The sequence below is a fragment of the Sturnus vulgaris genome, chromosome 4 (genome assembly GCF_052056855.1).
Source record: "Sturnus vulgaris isolate bStuVul1 chromosome 4, bStuVul1.hap1, whole genome shotgun sequence".
NCBI lineage: Eukaryota > Metazoa > Chordata > Aves > Passeriformes > Sturnidae > Sturnus > Sturnus vulgaris.
Window position 1 is genome coordinate 50,455,123 of NC_142246.1, and position 18,494 is coordinate 50,473,616.

Here is an 18,494-nt window from a genome sequence, read left to right on the forward strand (position 1 = left end):
CGTAAATTAAGGTATGGTTCAAACACATATTTGTGTTTTGTTTCTTCTGAGACGGCCAGCCGTAATAATCATTCCATGCACTTCGAATAACATGAGAAACTGAGACTGACTCACTGTTTCCCATTTCATTAGCACAGGACAGGATGCAGATCCTATAAACACATTCCGTGTGAGTCTTTACATGACATGAAGTTCCTTGCTCTAAGTTTGCAAACCCACTGTTTTTTATATCCCTAGAACAACTGTTTATGGTCTCTCTCTTCCAGCTCTTCTGACTGTCCATATCTAAGCATGAAATATGACTTAGGACTGCATTAATTTTCCCTTCATAAGTTTCTTCTTTTGGCCGCTGTAGTTCTGCTTAAGCTTCTCTCTGACTAACAAAATCAAAATATCTACCCATCAGTAGCTCACCAATAGTGACAGAATGGACCTGGGATGCTGCCCTTGAAAGGACCTTTGCTGTTAAGCTGCGCATTGCAACTCCATTTCTACAAATATGGCCCAATTTATACCTCTAGCAAGTGAATAAACATTGAGCCAGATCCTTCAAATATGTTTTGAGTCCCTGTGGTGTATCAGTAGGGTTCAAGGTGTGTAAGACTGGGAAAGACATGAAGTAGGAAAGAGCAGGAAAAACATGCTCTGTGGTAACAGATATCATTACAGAGTCTTTTGGTAGAGCAAATAAACAATCCTCTGATAGCCAGAGATGCAGTAATTCTACTGGCCTTGAAAAAAAAATTGTAAAAAAAATCCCCACAGCCTAAATGTGTTTTGGTCTTTAGTTGCCTACATAAAGGCACTTAGAGATTTAGTGGAATTTTTCACATTTGCAACTGCCTCTAAATCAAGGCAATGAGATTGAAGTAGCTCCATCCTACAAAGTAAAGGTGACTGTCTTGGGTTTTTAAGCACTTAAATTTATTTATGAGCCTGGTCTTTCATATTTTTAATATTATTTTGTACAGAAGAATTTGGATACTGACATTTCTAGTCCATTAAATATTCCAATGTTTCCATTAAAAAATTCAGAACAAAATATCTACATTTTAATATGTCCCAAAGCATGAATTTTTAGAGAAATTTCTGCACATAGACATTAAAATATCTTGGTTTTCTACAGCTAAATTCAAGTTCTTTGAAGTTCAACTTTATATAAAAAATTTTAATAAATGTAATAGTACTTTTAAAATAGTATTTTTAAAAAGAGTTTTTTAAAGGACAGAAAGCAAAACTAAACAAAATATTTCCGTACTGTTACAACTGCATTTTTCCATGCAATTTTACCCTGTTTATGGAAGTAAGTATAATGAAATATACAGGTAAGTCATAGGTAAGTTCTGGTGCAATAATTGCTTTAGGTGTGTTTGCTACAATATAGATGGAGCAAAACAATAGAGTTTGAGGTTACTTTGCTCTTTTTTTATCGTTTTGCTAAAAAAGTTAAAATAACCATCAATGGAAAGTATAGCAAGCATCAGTGGGAAAGGCTGAAAAATTTAGTCAGCGTTTGTTTCTTCACTTTAGTAAAACACCGAAGACTGTGTATTTTTTATACCTTTTTATTTTTGATTTTGTAAAGACTTTGACAAATTGACTCTTCACACCCACAATGGAAATTGTCAGCAGCCCACAGCAAGGTAGGACTTTGCTGTCCACATTATTACCTGTTTTATGCAGTGGTACTTCAAGGATATTGAACAATACGTAAAATTTTTACCTTCTTTAAATCTGAAGGGGATTACTTGAACCTCATAGGAAAACTGTGCATGAAAAGGCAATGTTATGCTGTAAGCAATGTGAACTAAGAAAGAATATATAACTAGAGCCAGAGACCAATAAAGCTGTAACTATAAATCCACTGTGGCTGTAAATGGTTTCCCTTTAATAATGAAATACCACACTGGCAAAAATGAATATATAAGTCATGCTACCCAAACGCTTATTGGACTACAAAATAATGGTATTTTAAAACAGAGAGTCCTTTCATTCTCTAGAGTGCTCTTTGGTTATGTTTCAAGTCTTCTTCTGCAAGTAGAAGGGCTAAAATCTTCCTTTATAAAAAAGTAAAAAGATATGGGAACTGAGTCACGCAGGCACTTGTTCTGAGGCTTGAAGTGAAACTCCAGATATTCCAACGCTGGCAGTAATGCCACAGTTGGTAGGAGTACTGATGACCAAATTTCTCTGTAAAATAAAGCACATGTTGGCACTGAAGCTAAGTTTCTTGGTTTGAGGAAGAAAAGAAAAATATTTGTTCAATAAAATAAAACTCATTTGCTGGTAGGAAGGGGGGAAAAAAAGAATTCTTTTCAGTGAACACGTAGAAGAATAGCCTTTTGCTGCAAAGATTTCTAGAAGCTTTTGAAACCTGAAATTAGTTCTCGTTAAAGGAAAAAACTGATTTCATTGACAAGAGTTGTGAGGATCTCTTCTGCAGCTCATATAATCCAAGCCAGAAGCTACAACTCAGCTTTAGGCAGAATTTTTCTTTTAGGGAGTTATTTGAGATGTCCGTTTCCTGTTCCTATTATTTCTTACGTGAATGCTGCTGCTGACAAGTTTGATCTAGCAGAAAATAGCTACCTTTGGGATTGACATGAGGATCTGAGAGGCACATTGTTCTCTAGATGTTTCAGGGAGTAGAAAGTTGTGTTAGGGCTCTCTGACATAGAACATGAGTTGTATGATATAGTGTAAGGCAAAGACATTTGGCTCTTTCTCTTTCCTTCCCTCTCAACCCCTTGTGTGGGGCTGGGAAGGCTTTTCCACACTTGTACATACAATATGGGTGGCTACTGCAGGGCTGCAACACTTTGTGCCATTTCTGCCTTCAGTGAGTTGCTGGGAACCATCACAGTCATCATCTTCAGCTGCAGCAACTCCTTGGGGTGCTGCTGTTCAGAGGAAGAGCAAACCATTATTCATTTGGGCATTCATCCTCTGGATCTCAAAACCCAAGGAAGGGGTTCAGTCCTCATACTTTCATGCCTCTTAGATCTTGCAGAGATTTCGTTTCAGTCAATAAAATAATATCTCTTTCTGTATCCTTCTTCAGTATTAACATTTCAGGTGGTGGCAACAAAAGGTTAGAGTGCCTCTTACTACATTAGGAACAGTACTAACCTGGGATGAATTCACTCTCTGTGCTCAGATTTGTCATCTTTATTGTAGGCTTTCTGCTACTGCACTTACTGCTTTCCTAGCCCATTCTAACTTTAGGTCCCACGTCAGCAGAAAACGAGCATAAAAACAGAGCATTGGCACAACTCCTTGCCATATGCTCCGATGAACTTGGCAAAAGTGTCATTGTGTAGCCCACCACTTTCTGAGTTAAGTTTTTATTTCTGTGGGATCCTTTTCAATAATGCTGAAAACACAGTCTAGCTATGGAGAACTTATGTGTTTGCATCTCTCATGGGTGCAGATATCCAAATTTGTCTGAATGAAGTCCCAGAATGTCATTGTCTACCATCAGATTTCTGTTGAGCACCAGCTTCTGTCACCTGCAGAGGATGTTTCACAGTCTTAGGATGTAGCAATGTAATTTCTTTAAACAAAAGTTGTGTCAGTCTTCTCTGAAGTAACAAGCAATAGGACAAGAAGTGGCCTCAAGTTGCATCAGGGGAGGTTCAGGCTGGATATAAAAAAATTTCTTCACAGAAAGGGTTGTGGAGCATTGGAAGGGGCTGCCCAGGGAAGCAGTTGATTCATCATCCCTGGAGGTATTTAAAAGATGTGTAGATGTGGCACTTTGGGAGAGGGTTTAGGAGTGGACTTGGCAGTGTTGGGTTAGTGATTGGGAACAATGATCTTAAAGGTCTTTTCCAACCTAAACGATTCTATGATTCCACACAACGCCAAGCTACTCCCATTTTCCTCATCCCATGGATAAAACAGCACTGTGGCTGGAGGCACTGTGGGTTAGCTCTTGGGAGTTCCTGCATGTGAAGCCATTCCACAATTTCCCCTTATAGCTAGAACCTGTCATGAAGAAAAAAAAAGTTAATTACTAAGTAGAGTTGACTATTTAATTAGTCAGGCTGTTTATGAGGTCAATGTTTCCACAGTTTTTCCCGAGAGCTGACAAAGAGGGAGAAGAGCAAACATACTGCATTTCATTCTCAGTGGTTGAAGGTTTGTGATTAATTGCCATCAGCTGCCTTGAGTTGTTAAGGTGCAGAGCACAAGACTATTACAAGATCATGTTTTGATAGCCTTTAACTCCAGAGCTCTGCTTAGGTTTTTGCCACAGAAGTTGTAGAAATTGCTATGAGAAGGAGGGATATCAAAATTTTGCAGTGTGTCCTGAGGAGGAGAAGAGTGAGAATCTGTGCTGGCTGGTTAAACAGCTCAGGTAAGAGGTTTGCTTTGGGGTCTATACTCCCATTCCATGGCACAGCAAGTACCTCAACAGAAGAATGAAAAAAACCTTTACATTACTAATGGAGCAGATACAGTCAAGGCTAGCTGAAACTTTTCCGATTAAAAAAAAAAAAGACCCATTTTCATGTAAAAATCCCCACTCCAATTCTAACTCTGTACATCCCAGAGCCTCTTGCTGCTGGAGCTCCTTATTGGAGCCACTTCCTCTCCCTATTCTGGTGGCCCTTGCATCCTGTTGGTAGCAGGATGGAAGCTCTCTCAGGGAGGCTCTCTACCTTTAACATGAAGCAGCTGTGATTTTCAGCAGGGCCACTTTACACAGCCCAGAAAAGAGCCAGATGAGGGCTCTTGTGACTTGTTTTGCTCCTCTGTTCCTGGCTGTCTTATCCTGTACTACCTGGGCTCACTCACTGCTTGCAAACACGTGCTTTAAAAGTATCCCAAGGTCCAGTATGAAAGCTGGTGATGTGTAGCATATCCTAAGGAAAGATTTGCCTCTGTTCAGAAACCTTCCTGACCTCATGACTGAAGAAGAACAAAATAATGTATTAACAAAAACATGGTTCACTGCCAAAGAAAAGGAATTCCTGTAAGGACTGAAACAATAAATCTCCTCTGTACTGAACTCCCAGAGGGAGTATGTTGTGTTTCCTCCTGTTCTTTATCAAAGTCCCCAAAATAAGCAGGAATGGGCAGTGACCAGGCACAGTCACCACACACCTTTTTCCACGGAGTAATTAAGGCCTGCCTCAGAGTGAGAGAGCACTCCCTGCCCAGCTGCATAAGGCAAAGCTGACTGAACTACCGCTACTTCGATCAAGCATGAAACTCCTGGGGACTGCCTTCTTTTTCCTTGCTGTCCTCTGTGTTTGCACTGTAGGAGGTAAGTTCTTTGGCTTTTTTTGATAGACTTGTCACATCTCTTGAGTGGTTTGTGAATAAAAGCTTAGCTGTCAGTTGCTGGGTGCTTTTTTTTCATTTCTGCTGCAGTGATTGAAAGACCGTGTCTTGGAGGAGAAGGCACTAACTGGCAGCAGAGTTATATGTCTTCTGTGAAGAACTTTCCTGCCATTGTATTTTTGTGACAGCTTTCTTTCTAGGTGTCATGAAGCTCCTAAATATGAGAGGAGTCAAAAGCAGAGGTGTATTTACAAAAGTTTTCAGTTCTGTTTTTCTTGTACATGTTAAAGCATTTTTTGCAAAGATGGCTTTAAAGGGGGAATTGAAATTCTGAAAGATTTTGCAGTTTTTGCTCTTGCAAATTAGATCCATCTTGATGGATTTTCCTGGCACTGTGCCAGCAATAAGTTTGGCCAAGAATGTCTCTCAGAAATTATCTTAGTTTTGGCCCCAAAGATAAAAGGGCTTACAACATTTATCAAGTGTCAAACAATGAGGGGTGTAAGCCTAGGGGTCATATTGGTTACTGGGTACAATATCTTTTAGATATAGTTTTTAAATGCACAGTTTTAATAGAACTTTTGGTGTTCAGGTGGTTCATTATTCTTCAGCTTGAAAAATCATGCTTTTAAAATGGAATTTACTAGTAAAACCTGAAAGGATGAAAGAAACTGCAGCAAGGGCCAGAGTCTATCATCACTTTTATCAAAAGATACATTTGAAGTAAAATCTATCTTTTATCTGTACTTTCATTTCCCATATCTCTGGGCTAAAGCTTCCACAAATGCCTATAGATTCCCTGAAAAGGATCTATTAGCCAGAACTTAAAAATGTGATAATATTAGATTAAACGAAGTTAATCAACTTTTGCTCAGGTTGTGTGTTGAAATCTAGTCTTTTATGGTGTATCTTATGCTACTGCTTGGGCTCATTGCTGTTAGGAAAACAGATCAGTAAAGGAGGTTAAAAATAAGCCTGTGCCACAGAAATAACTGCTTTTAAAATTATGTTAAGTAAGTATAAGCCCCAAAAGTCTGCGTTGAAGTACTATTTATTCTCTGTCTGCTACTCCTAGTAAAAATAGTCTTCCTTTCATTGTCAAAGCTTAATTTCACAATTTCTGAAAAGCAAAGTGGAGTTGCATCACAAAGAGCATATTTAACACAACAGTCCGTAAAGCTTATCAGAAAGCAACATGCAAAGGTGGGAGGAATCCTGCTAGTTTTGTATAGTCCTTTCTTTAAAAAGCATTTTCCCTCCTCTGCACGATATGAACATGGCAGAACCAATGACAGTGAATAAGCAGATTTTCTATATGATAAATTTGTTCTGAACAATTTTGAATCTGTAAATGCAGAGGGGGAAAAAGTATTTTTTAACACTTAATTGCAAGGTAAATGTAGTTGTGAATTCTGTTGGTAAATTCACATTAGAAAATTAAGAAAAATTATGGGGAAATTTGGAGTATGTCTTTATCTACCTTGTGAAAGTAAAGTTGCATACTCTGGTCAAGCTTGCTTCAGGAAGCCCCATGCATCAACCTGTTAAGACAGAAGTGGTTTTATTGTCATTGTGCAAAGCTGGACAAAAGTATTTGGATTTCCACTTTTTGTGACCCCTAAAGTGCTCTAATCATCTGGGCTGTAACAGTAGAATTTTGTAATCTGGAGCTGGGAAATTATGGTGAGGAGACTCACACCAGTCTCCCTTGTGCTCAGTCTCCCTTTTTTTGAGCATTGGAGATAGCAACATGACTTTTCTCCAGCTGTTTTTACTATTTTAAAATTATTATCAGTAATCTTTAGAAATGGTCAAAGCACAGCCTGGTGTTTTAATACTCCCTCTTCCAGGTTTTGGAGTAGTTTGCCTTCAAAGCTCACAAAGACAAATGTATGGATGCCCAGCTTTTTCATGTGCTACATACAAGGAGCTTGTCTGCGTATCTTTTGTATATAATACAGAAGTGGACTAGGATATTTCCACTGTGGTTAGGAAAGAACATAGCCAGTCTCCTGTATGGCTAGGAGGCTTCCAAATTCCATGTTTTGTCTTCAGCTGCTCATAATGTTTTCCTAGGCAGTTTTCTAAATTGTCTTGGGATGTTTCATCCTCAAATGCCCCTAATGTTTTGGTAGAGTCTGCCCTCTGTCAGCACATTACTAGAAGCTCTGTTATGTACAGATGTGGAGGCTGGTATCCCCCTGACAACTTGTTCCTCCTACCTAAACTTTTCTCAACCCTCTAGGAGTTAAGTGACATGCATAAAACAGGAGTTCCTTCATGATCATCTCAAGGTATTCAGTTCTCCTGGCATATTGTCCTTTATTCTTACCTGCTCCAAAATGTAGCTCAAATAAAAATGCTTTCTAGGTTGGTTCATAGCATTTCCAGTTTTAAACAGGCAGCACTGGAATGTCTCAAAAAATACAATGTCAAATTATAGTAATCAAATATGAATGCTCTTCAGTCTGCCTTAGGATGTAATTACTTTAAAAATGCGTAAAAGTGAACTTTTTTCTTCTAAAAGATGAGAGGAGAAGCCTTGGCATGTGCTTATAATGTAGGTGCTTAGATAGTCTTTGAATACAGCATGGCTGTGGCTGCACAGCAAACATCCTCCACAGAGTGCTGGTAGCACAGCAGTGCCTCCTTCTGTCTCAGGCACCCTGGCTGGTTTCTGCAAGAAATGATGGCAGTGGGCTGTGCTCCTCCTGGCCTCGGGCTGGACATGTCCAGGTTGTGCCCCTGAGCAGAGGAGCTGGAATGTATCACCTTGTGTTGGACACGTCCAGGGCTGGGTACGTACACGTGATTGCTGACCCTTGTTGACGTACAGAAGTAGCTCTATCCAAGTGCTCTGTCGAAGTTGATGGCGCTACAAAGAAACAAGAGTGTTTTTATTTTTCGAAAGGTAGGAACAAATATTGGCATTGAGAGTTTGGTCCAAATGCCCCTGAAGTGATTTGGAGCTGTTCCATTTTGCTGTGGATCAGCCGTAAAATATGAGTTTCCCAGCCCCCTTCCTCATGAAGGGGATGCTGTGTAGCATCCTAAGCCTACAGCACATCTGATCAATTTCAACTCCCAGGACAAAAAATTGAGAAAAGTTCCACTAATCCAGGGATCCTGTAGTGTTAACACACATTTGCAGCTGAATGAATGCAGCTCTTGTTGATGTAAATTAGAGGAGATGGATAGCCTTTTCCTTTTCTGTCTTCTGTGCTCTTTGCTCACGAGCCTTCAAGTATTTTAAAAATTAATTTTTAAAATTAAATACTAACTAAACTGTTTTGAGCAGTGAAAGTTTTTGAGAATGGTCTCACTTCACTCTGGGTTATTATTCATGTTTATTCTCTGGACAGCCAGCAAGGCACAGACCACTAAATTTGAATAATTGTCTCATTTCTGAAAATTTCAGAAATGTGAGTAGGCTTTAGATATTACTTTCTTACACCTTTAACTTGCTTGAGCCAAAACTTTGGATGTCTTGAGAATTTGCCTGTTGTGAAAAAAATAATTATATACGGTGCTTTCACTGTTTCTAACAGTTTGCCAAGACTATTTTTTTGAAATCAAATTACAGTGCTGGAGCTTATGATAGCCTTTAAAGGAATATTGAATTTTTACTCCTCTGCAGATTTTTTTTGTTCTTTTTTACTCCCTGCTGCCACATTCCTTTCATTCATTAGATCCTTTGCCTATTGGGGCAATTTTTGCCTAATGAATTTTAAAGGTATATTTATTACTGAACAGAATAAGCTGCGTGTTGTATCCCCAAACCTGAAAGCAAGTTTACTGTGTTTACTGAGGATAGAAGCAGATGGCTTGATACCTGCTTGGTTATGATTTACAGCCAAAATAAATGGAAACTGAATATGAAGGGCAAGTTGCCTACAGCATTCAGCTCCAAACCTGGGAACACATAATGCTGTATAACATGCCCAAAAATTGTTTGTCTCTTCTGAAAATTTACCAGAATGTTTTTTCTTTTCTTTAGCTGACTCTTTATCTGTATTCAAACCTAGTATTCTTATTAATCTTTACTAGTTTATAAATTAGGAAAAAAATCTGCTGAGGTTTGGTTGGGTTTTGTGGGGCTCTTTTTCTAAATAGGTAAGTACCTCGAATTTGGACTCATATTGTTTATACATCTGAGTCCTGTGTGGAAAAACCTGCTAAAGTGCTTAAACTTTTTTTTTTTTTGTACAGTAATTTGTACTGCAAAAGTACAAATTGAAAATAGTCTTTAAGAAACTCTTAACCTTGGGATGGGAGTACTTTTAACTACTACTATTTGATAGCCAGACTAAGTTAAACATGTAAAATCTCATGGGAAACAATCATTTTTATATATGGCCCTTATGAAGAGGGCGAGAGAGTGAGTGGTGGTGTTTGTAATTTTTGCTGCAGCAGCTCAGGGAATACTCATGAATGGGTTTATTTTGCTATTCCGTAAACAGAGAGACAAAGTTGGATTTGTGTGTAGCAGGTTTATTTCCAAATATAAATCAAGAATTAAAGACCTGTCTCCTTTAGAAGACAAACATCTACTTTTGTTTTCAACTAGCACTCTAAACATGGGTTTCTATATTAAATTTCCCTTTAAAACAGAAGGGCCAAACCCCTGATTTGCACCATGTCCTGCCCTGCAAGTCACTGTCATTGTTCCAGCAGCTGACGTATCCCATAGCAATACCTTGGCACTCCTCTTGTGAAAATGGATCCGTGGATGCCCTAACAGTGGCATGTGGTATCAGCCAGACCTACCTGCGATAGGAAAAGGGGTTTGACACAATTTCATATGATGTTATCTCCACACTGTGCCTTCTGGCCCTACCTCCCCATGCGAGAAGACTGAGCTGATGATCGCTTGCTGATATGATGACTTAGAATAAAATTCATCAAGTATGATCTGCTGGGCTGTTGTAGGAAGGGGTAGGAAGCCCTCTACTGTCACCAACACATGTAATAGAGGCTGGTCTGTATGGGTCCAAATTCATTTCAAAATACTTTTTTTCTCAGCAGTCAGAGCAAACAACCCCTTTCAGGCCAGACTAACTAGCTGATGCTCCAAAGGTTATGTTTCAAACTAAGAACAGGGCAAGAATTTTCTAACTGCTTTTGTGTGGGAAGTGGATGCTTGCCTTTGGTACAAGTGCAAATTCTATCCTCTTTATCAGTAGGTCAGTAGAGCAGTTTTACAACTATTTTGAATCCCTTTTGTTTTCTAATGGCAGTAATGTGCTTGTGGGTGTTAGCTGCATGTTGTAGAGAGCAATGCATCTCAGGTTTCTGCAACCACAGAGCAAGTGTCACATAATTTTGCATCACAATTATCTGCTATAACCATTCTGCCTTGTCTTATCACTCTGACAAAATTATATGTTTTGCTGGGATGGGAGCACTATACTAGCCCTTCTGTCTGAAGATTTCTACCAGATAAATAATCATTCTAAAAAGCACATTCAGCTTGCCTTAATGGTGTGATTTCTCAGTATGGTACTTGGTTTGAGGAGTGTCAGTGTAACTTTAGGGTTAAATCAATTAACATGATGATATAAATGAGATGTTTATGCTTCCTGCAGATTTCTTCTTTCGTTATCTTTAGCAGGAGATTAATGTTGGTTTTGGGCTTGAGAAATTCGGCTATTAAAGTAACAACTGATAAGAGTGGCAAAAGCTTTGGATTTTAGTTGGTCTGAGGAAAACAGTGACAGGAAATTTACTAACCTTCCTGGCCAATTTGCGTTTTCCTCTGTAAAAATACTTATTTGTTGAGATGTCTTTCCATTGCATATTAATTACTTGAAGTGATCAGAACCCCATATATTCCTTAATTTTTTACTACTTTTCCTACTTTTTCTCATGCTCAACATTGAGTCTAAGGTTTTATATTAAATGCAGTGTTGATAATTATTATATGGGTGTTATCTATCCCAATGTGAGGATAGCCTGAAATCATCTTTCCTAGACAGATTAATTACTTCTCCTCATCTCAGCATGGTTTATATATCAGAGCAATATAGATGATGTAAATATAGGTGTTTGCAAACTCATTCAAAGGTTATAGAAGCAAAAATATCACTTAATATTTCTAGACAAAATGGCAAAAATAGGTGATGATTGCTCTGCAAAGAAATGTGAAATTCAAATCTTTTCCACTCAAATTCCTGGTCTCATGTCCAGCAGAAAGGGGCAGCTTTTGACATGATACATGGCTAATGCTTCCATGACCATTCAAAGTCCGCAAAAGCAAAAACTTGGGGGTTTTCTTTACCCAGGAGTTCCAGACGCTCTAAAACTCCTGCCAAGCTGTCAAACCTCATTTGCTCCTAAGTCCTTCAGATGTTCATAAAGTCAGAAATCTGCAGTGTATTGAAGGATGTGCTTGGGACCAGTGTGCAATTCCATTGTTGTTACTCATTCTTGCAGAGAACTGTTAAAACCTCTTTCTGGAAACCACAGAATTCTTTGACTTATTGAGCTTTCTGGACATCCTATGGAGTCCAAATGGAGTCTGGACATCTTCTATTTTGACTCAGATCACGTAGCCCTTAGAAGTTATAGCTACACCAAAGGCTGGCTGCCCAGAAAGGCTCTTCCGGCAGAGTAATTTTAGGTTCTCTTTAGTAAGGGTTTTTCTTTATAAGAGTAGTTTATAAATGTATTTGCTGTTATTCAGAAGATAGCAAATGTATTTAAGAAACTGTTGGGCTTGCAACAACTCACTAGTTTCCAACATGCAACAACAACACAAAAGGACTTACTTGAGATCTCTGCCAAATAACCTAGTCCCTGAGATGTGCAAAGGGAGGACACAGCACACATACTAGAGGCAAAAAGAATCCTCCCAGTGCACAGAGGTTTTTTGGTTCTCTGCACATTTTATCCTGTCTAGTTCAAATGGCTCCAGAGGATTCCACTACTTTTGCAAGCCATTCCCAGTGCTAATGGAGTCATGTAGCTGGCATGTCTTAATGCTCTTGAATTCAGGTGATCTAGTGCACAATTTATCTTACTGACTTAGAGATGCTTTTTTGTAGTGCACTGTCTGCTTCTTCCCTAATTGCTCTCACCTTGCATTTCCAAGAGCTGGCAGAAGCTGCTGTTTCCAGATGCAAAATGGGAAGTGGAGATTGATCATTCATGGGAGGAAAGGCTTATGTAGGAATGGAACAGCTTATTCACAATTGTAATTTTAACAGTTGTAATTGTCATGGGGAATATAATTGTTCTACTTGCCAATAAAAGTGCAAGGGATGTCTACAGCTGTTCACCAGCATGATGGGATCAGCTCCCAGCTCACCATGGCTTCCCAGTGCACTGACTGGGAGCTGGGATTTTGACAGGCCTGGACATCCCGAATGTGGGCCACCCTGTTCCACGAGGAAGCTGTTTTCAGAGTGGGAGCCAGCGTGGCTAATGCAGCAGCTCCAATTGCTCTTTGATAGGCTCAGTCTTCAATGCTGATGCTCTGTTTCAAGCGCTCTTCATAGAGCAGCTTTGTTTTTTTCAATAGAAATACTTTGTTACGCAAAGCTTGTAAGAAAAGAGTTTTGGTTTTGCATATGATTTTAGCAATTGTATAAGATTGGTAGAAATTCAGAATAACAGAGTATTCAATCACCTTGGCAAGGTAGAGTCAAGGTCTTCATCAGCTGTACGTGCCAATTAGAGAAATGGGATATTTTCGAGGTATACCTTTCATCCTTGCATATAAAGTAACTCCAGTGAGATTGTACTGCTCTCAGGGCTCGCAAAGCCCATTTGGGGGCCTTCCCTTTGGGATATTCTGTGCCATTTAAACTTTGTTCTGTGGAAAAGATGAAGAGAGTCTCAATGGACCATTGAGCATGGAATTACATTAATTATAGAAGCAATCTACAGCGTTTCCAGAGTTTTCTGACAGAAACTGCTTTTTGATGATCCAGAGGCTTTCAGAGCTTAGTCAGGAACAGAGTGGCATGGGTGGGTGTGGCTAAAATGGGTGTCTAGGCTGATCCGGGATATTCTAAAAATAAATACATCATAGCAGAGACTGCAGTGAACCCTTTCCTGAATTATGCAATTACTCATGCTGCTGGAGATGCACTTGGGTCACAAACATAGCACAGAGCTATATGACTTTCCTAACTGCTGCAGCACATTGAAAAGGAGAGCTACTGACTGACCCAGACTCAGCTTCCGCTCTAGCTGTTTTGTATCTGCCCTACCCAAACATGCTCTTTAATGGGAAACAAAACCAGGCTTGCAAATAGCATGTTAAGGAAAAAGCATTGTAAGCATTGCAGTTTTCTCTCTGCCTTGTGGGTGGGGGTGACTTGTGCCAACATTCCTTCTTGTTGCAAGGGAAGGGCCTCTCCTTTATTTCTTGTTCTGCTCAGCAATGCATAATATGTATAAAGCTTTCTATATAAAATTGGACCAACTAAGGAAATTTTTTCAAATTTACTTACCTTGACTAACATAAAGGTGAGGGAGGGTGGCACTTCAATTTTTGCACTACAATATAGTCCTTAGAAACTCCTAGCTTTTATCTTACATATGGACAAACAAATATATCACAATCAAAGGGTGGCAATCTGGTGGTTTAAATAGCTTTAAAGGGTTTAATTAAAACCTACTAAATAGTTTTAACAGGTTTAAATAAAGAGAAGTGCAGAGCTTGGAGCCTTCATTCAAGCCAGGCTGGAGTGCTGATGAGCATGCTGAGCACATTTATTGTTCTATGGAGTGCAAACAATGTAGTCATCTCTCTGTAGTACACAGTAATAGAGATATCCACCAAGCTTCACCTGAGCAGAAGGCTCACTGAGAAAACTTGTGATTAAGAGCCTTTGATAGGGAGTTTGCATTTCTTCTAAGGCAATTTAAAAAACCCCTTAAAACTGGCTATTTAAGTACCCAGATTTCTATGTCCACACATGCAGAGAGGCAAACCATGCTGTGCTTTGGTTGTTTCAAATACTCAGTAACATGGGGACAATCATCCAACACTTCTCATTAACGTTTCAAGGAGGGGAGCCCTCACCAACCTACAGCCACGTTGGCTGAGGCTTGGTCCTTGGCATCTGCCTTGTCAATATTTCTCTGTGCAGCAGGACCCTAAGCAGGAGCTGTTTCCTGGATACTGTGAGCAGGCTTCGCGGGAGCGTTTTGCCTGGGGATTGGTAATTCCCAGGAGATCTCTGTTAGTGCTCAGTGTTGGATCGTGCTAGCCCCACACCTGGGTGAGCAGAAGGAGCTCTGGGGCAGTGCTGGCACCAAAGCTGCATTTCCTGCTTTCTCTCTGTTCCCTGCTGGAAAAATTGTGGCAGCTACCTCACTTTCCTTCCTCCCTTCCTTCAGCTCTTGCTGCTGGCTGCCTTCAGCCCACCCAGTTTATGTTTCCTCTGCAGAAACCAAATCCCACATTGCCCCAGTTGCTGCCGCGTGTTCCCGTGCCATGCAGGAGGAGCCCTGTCCCTGTCTCCTTTGCTAGCTACAAGGCTTTACATTTATGCTCTCCTTTTCCTAATATCCATCTCTTTCAGCTGTTTTTAGGTGCTTTGGCCTTTTGTGGGGAGAGTGTTATGTGTCTTTGGCCCAGGAGCTTCTTCTCCCTGCCTTTGTGTCTTCCACTATGCTCATGCCTGTAAATTTTCCCCTCTCTTCTGCAGCAGGTGTCTCTGTCAACCAGCCTGCAAACCAGGACCAGCAGCTACAGAGAAGAAGTAGAAAGTTGACCTTAAATGTAAGATCTCCACATGTAGGTTTTGTGTAGTATGGTTTTGGTTTGTTGCTGAAGAGAGATGTGACTGAAAGGAAGGTAACAGTTTGGCAAACTGAAAGTGATTTCCCACCTACCTAGGCAGCAGGAATCACAGGCTTCCTGCTGGTTGGCATCAGGCAGCAAAGGATGTGGCCTTTGTCCCTGCCTTATGCTTTTAACATTGCCCCTGTAGTATATAAATACACCTTACAAGGTGTACACCTTAAACATGGGCAGTGTAATTTTGTTCAGGGCCCACGTTGTCCTTCCAGCTGCCAAGGTAAGAATTTCACAGCTGAGAAAATCCTGAGGCGGAAAATGGCTTATGTTGCAGGAGGCTGCATTAAGAGCTTTTGCAGCACTGCAAAACCATTGTGAGACCAGGCTGGAAAAATACTTTGCAATTCTGACTTTGGATGATAGTGAAGTGGCAGTGATTCAGCGTGGGGGTGTTACTGGGGACACAGCTTTCCTTTCACCAGAGGCTGTCACAGCTTGAGTTGTGTGCAGGTCCTGTTACAGGCACCTCTGAATGCATGTGTGAGGCATGCCACACTTTGAGTACTGCTTTGCATACTAAAGAAATATGAAAACATGAAGGTTGTGGGGGTTTTTGAGTTTGCTTCAAATTCCTGAAGTTTGCAAATGGCTTTGTTTAATTTAATATCCTTCACTACACACTTATCTGCTGTGTCAGCTGTTATCAGCTTCGGCCATTCACAGGATTATATCAGAACCTTGGTTCCTATTTAAAATCTAGTTTATGTGACTATAGAAGAAAAATCTTAAGTATGAGTCCTTAAGGATTAAATGCTAGAAACTAATAAATACTAGAAACAGTACTATTTCTATAAAATTCATTATTTCAGAAAAAAATATCTGAGGGTATTTTATTCCCTTTTTTCTAAAAAATTATTTCTGGAAAGTTTCATTAATAGTTTTTTTTTATTTTTGATGTTTGACTAGCAAGAAAGGAGTTTATGGTTTCAAACAACGCTGCTAAAATTGCACTTAAACCTCTTCTAACAGTGCATGTATATTTTTGTTCTTTGGATAATGTAAGAACCTTTACACAAAATGCACTACAAAAGAAAAAAATTATCTCAAGGTTTAGGGTAAATGGTCATGCATTGGAAAGAAAGACAAATGAGTAGTGAAAACAGAAACAGGAGAAGTGCAAGGACTGTACTAGGGCTGGGGAAATAAGAGAATAAGAGAATGTAGAGATGAAGCAGCATTAAAGGAAAGAGAAAACGTAACAGACAACAGAGGTCCAAGGTAAAAGCAGTTGTGTACATGGTCGGGCAGTGGCTATTTCTTGGGAACTCTGAGCTCCCAGATCAATACCAGATTTGCTTACAAGGACAGCTATCACCTTCTCAAAAAAAGACAATTTTTTTTTATGAACTATACAGTCTTTACATGGGTACTGCTGCAACAGTGGTTACAGGAGGCTCTTTCATGGTCATGAGGGCTGGCAGAATTATCATAGGCTAGAAAGAGATCGCTATTTATTCCTGATGGTGTGGAAAAACAGAAATCAAAAAAGCAACTTTGACTTCTCCATGACTTAAGTGTAGTTGCAAAGGTCCAGAGTCACACAGAAAAGCATAATGTAACGTCCTGAAAGAGAGTAGGTTTAGATTAGATATTAGGAATAAATTTTTTCTAGAATTAGACTAGAAGTCATTAGGGTGGTGAGGTACTGGAAGAGGTTGCCCAGGGAAGCTGTGGATGCTTTTTCCCTGGAAGCATTCAAGACCAGATTGGATGAGCTCTGAGCAAACTGGTCTAGTGGAAGATATCCTTGCCAACAGCAGGGAGGTTGGACCTAGATGATCTTTAAGATCCCTTCCAGGCCAAATCATTCTGTGATTCTATGATAATACCTAATAGACAAACATAATATAAGCATCTGTAGATTCTGCTTTATAACCTTGAAGCAAGGAATTATCATGTGCAGGTTTCCTCAGGATATCTCTTTGGTATTTGTTCCCAGGTACAGCCATAGAGCATGGCTTAGGTTTTGAGTAGGAATATATTACATCCTCATCAGTTAAATGGTTACAACATCAGCTTCTGGCTGTTATGCCAAGAGCTTGACACAGACACCAAAATACCTGGAGAGTTTATAGTCCAGATTTCCCTTGTCCATTACCTCTCATTCAAATTTTAGTGGACATAAGTTTATTCCTTTGTCTTGGCTGCAGCTCCTCACCTACTGATTGCTGTTGTGCCTTCCATTAATCCTTCCTTCTCTAGGCTAATGCAATTTTTGCAATCTTTCCTGAGAAGTCATTTTTCTCTAGACTCCTGATGATTTTTATGGTTCTCTGCTAACTCCCTGCCTCCAGGAATCCACATCCTTCTTAACATGCTTCTGAAGCTGCACCAAGTGCTTCATCTGAATGAAAGGATTTTAGCCATATGGTTTTTTCTATCTAGTGCAATGTCAAGTGAAAGAAATGTCGAATGGGCAATTCCAGTTGTTTTCTGTAACAGCAGTGACTTTTCTATAAAAATAATTTATTTTCAATGTCAGATACTGATGCCAAACCATACAGCACTTAAATTCAGTAATTCATGCAATGAATATAATCGGTATATACTTTGAACAATCTATTAATCTTTAAAAATGTTTTTGCTTTGGCATTCAGTTTTGTACTATCTGTTTGATGTGGTGTTTTACACTTTGTGGTTTGTGACCTGTGATGTCCTGTAGGGTATAAACAGAAGAACTGATATAATAACATGCAATCATTCCTTTATATTTTTTTCTGTCCTGATTATAGCAGTAACAGGTACAATTAACATGTGGTCAGAACCTGTTTATTTTTCCAGTGTAAAGGTAAAAATAATAAGAGAAAGAGAGAGAAAAGGTTATGAGAACTCCGAGCTCAGAGAGACTGAAGCCTACCTTAAAAGCTGCAGTCTGAGGACAATTGTGGCCATTGGTCAGCCCTGTCTAAATTCAAGCACTCCTTCTGAATTTAAAAGAAGAAAATAAGTTTGGTGTTTCAGTTCATCCATTTTGAAATCTGAAGACCAATGCTTTCATTTTAGAACAAATATACCATTTAAATCCAACCTAGAAAAGACAATAAATGGAAATTCTGTGAACCTGAAACAAAACCCAAAACAAACAAGCCACAACAGTTGCTCTCTTTTCAGTTTGATCTTGTGGCCATGAGTCCCATATTCTTGGATCTTCTCTTAATTCCTTCATATTTTTTCCTGTGACCCTGCCTTACTGTCTCTAGACTTTTCTGTCCTTCTCTTCTTCCTCTCCTGTTATGTTTCTCCCAGTCTGGATTTCTTCTTGCCTTATTATCTGCTTTAAGACATGTTGGTTTTTTTTTTCCTTTTTGGATCTTACCACTACCAGCATTCCCTCTTTACTCAGCACAGTGCTGTGTGTGTCTGAGAGCCTTTTAGCTCCATGTGTGCTCTCCCG

General features: G+C 39.5%; 1 protein-coding gene across 4 annotated transcripts in view; it reads left to right on the top strand.

Moving 5' to 3' along the window:
• The first annotated feature begins 5,093 nt into the window (after positions 1 to 5,093).
• The window catches only part of EMCN (endomucin), a 53,118-nt gene continuing 39,717 nt past the window's right edge, over positions 5,094 to 18,494 (top strand). For 2 of the 4 annotated variants that reach the window (XM_088163957.1, XM_088163956.1), the window contains exon 1: positions 5,095 to 5,272. In XM_088163957.1, coding sequence (XP_088020083.1) covers positions 5,212 to 5,272 — 61 coding nt within the window. In that variant the 5' untranslated portion in view covers positions 5,095 to 5,211. Of the gene's footprint in view, positions 5,273 to 18,494 lie in introns of all 4 variants that reach the window. The other 2 variants (XM_088163958.1, XM_014875278.2) reach the window with 2 other exon arrangements.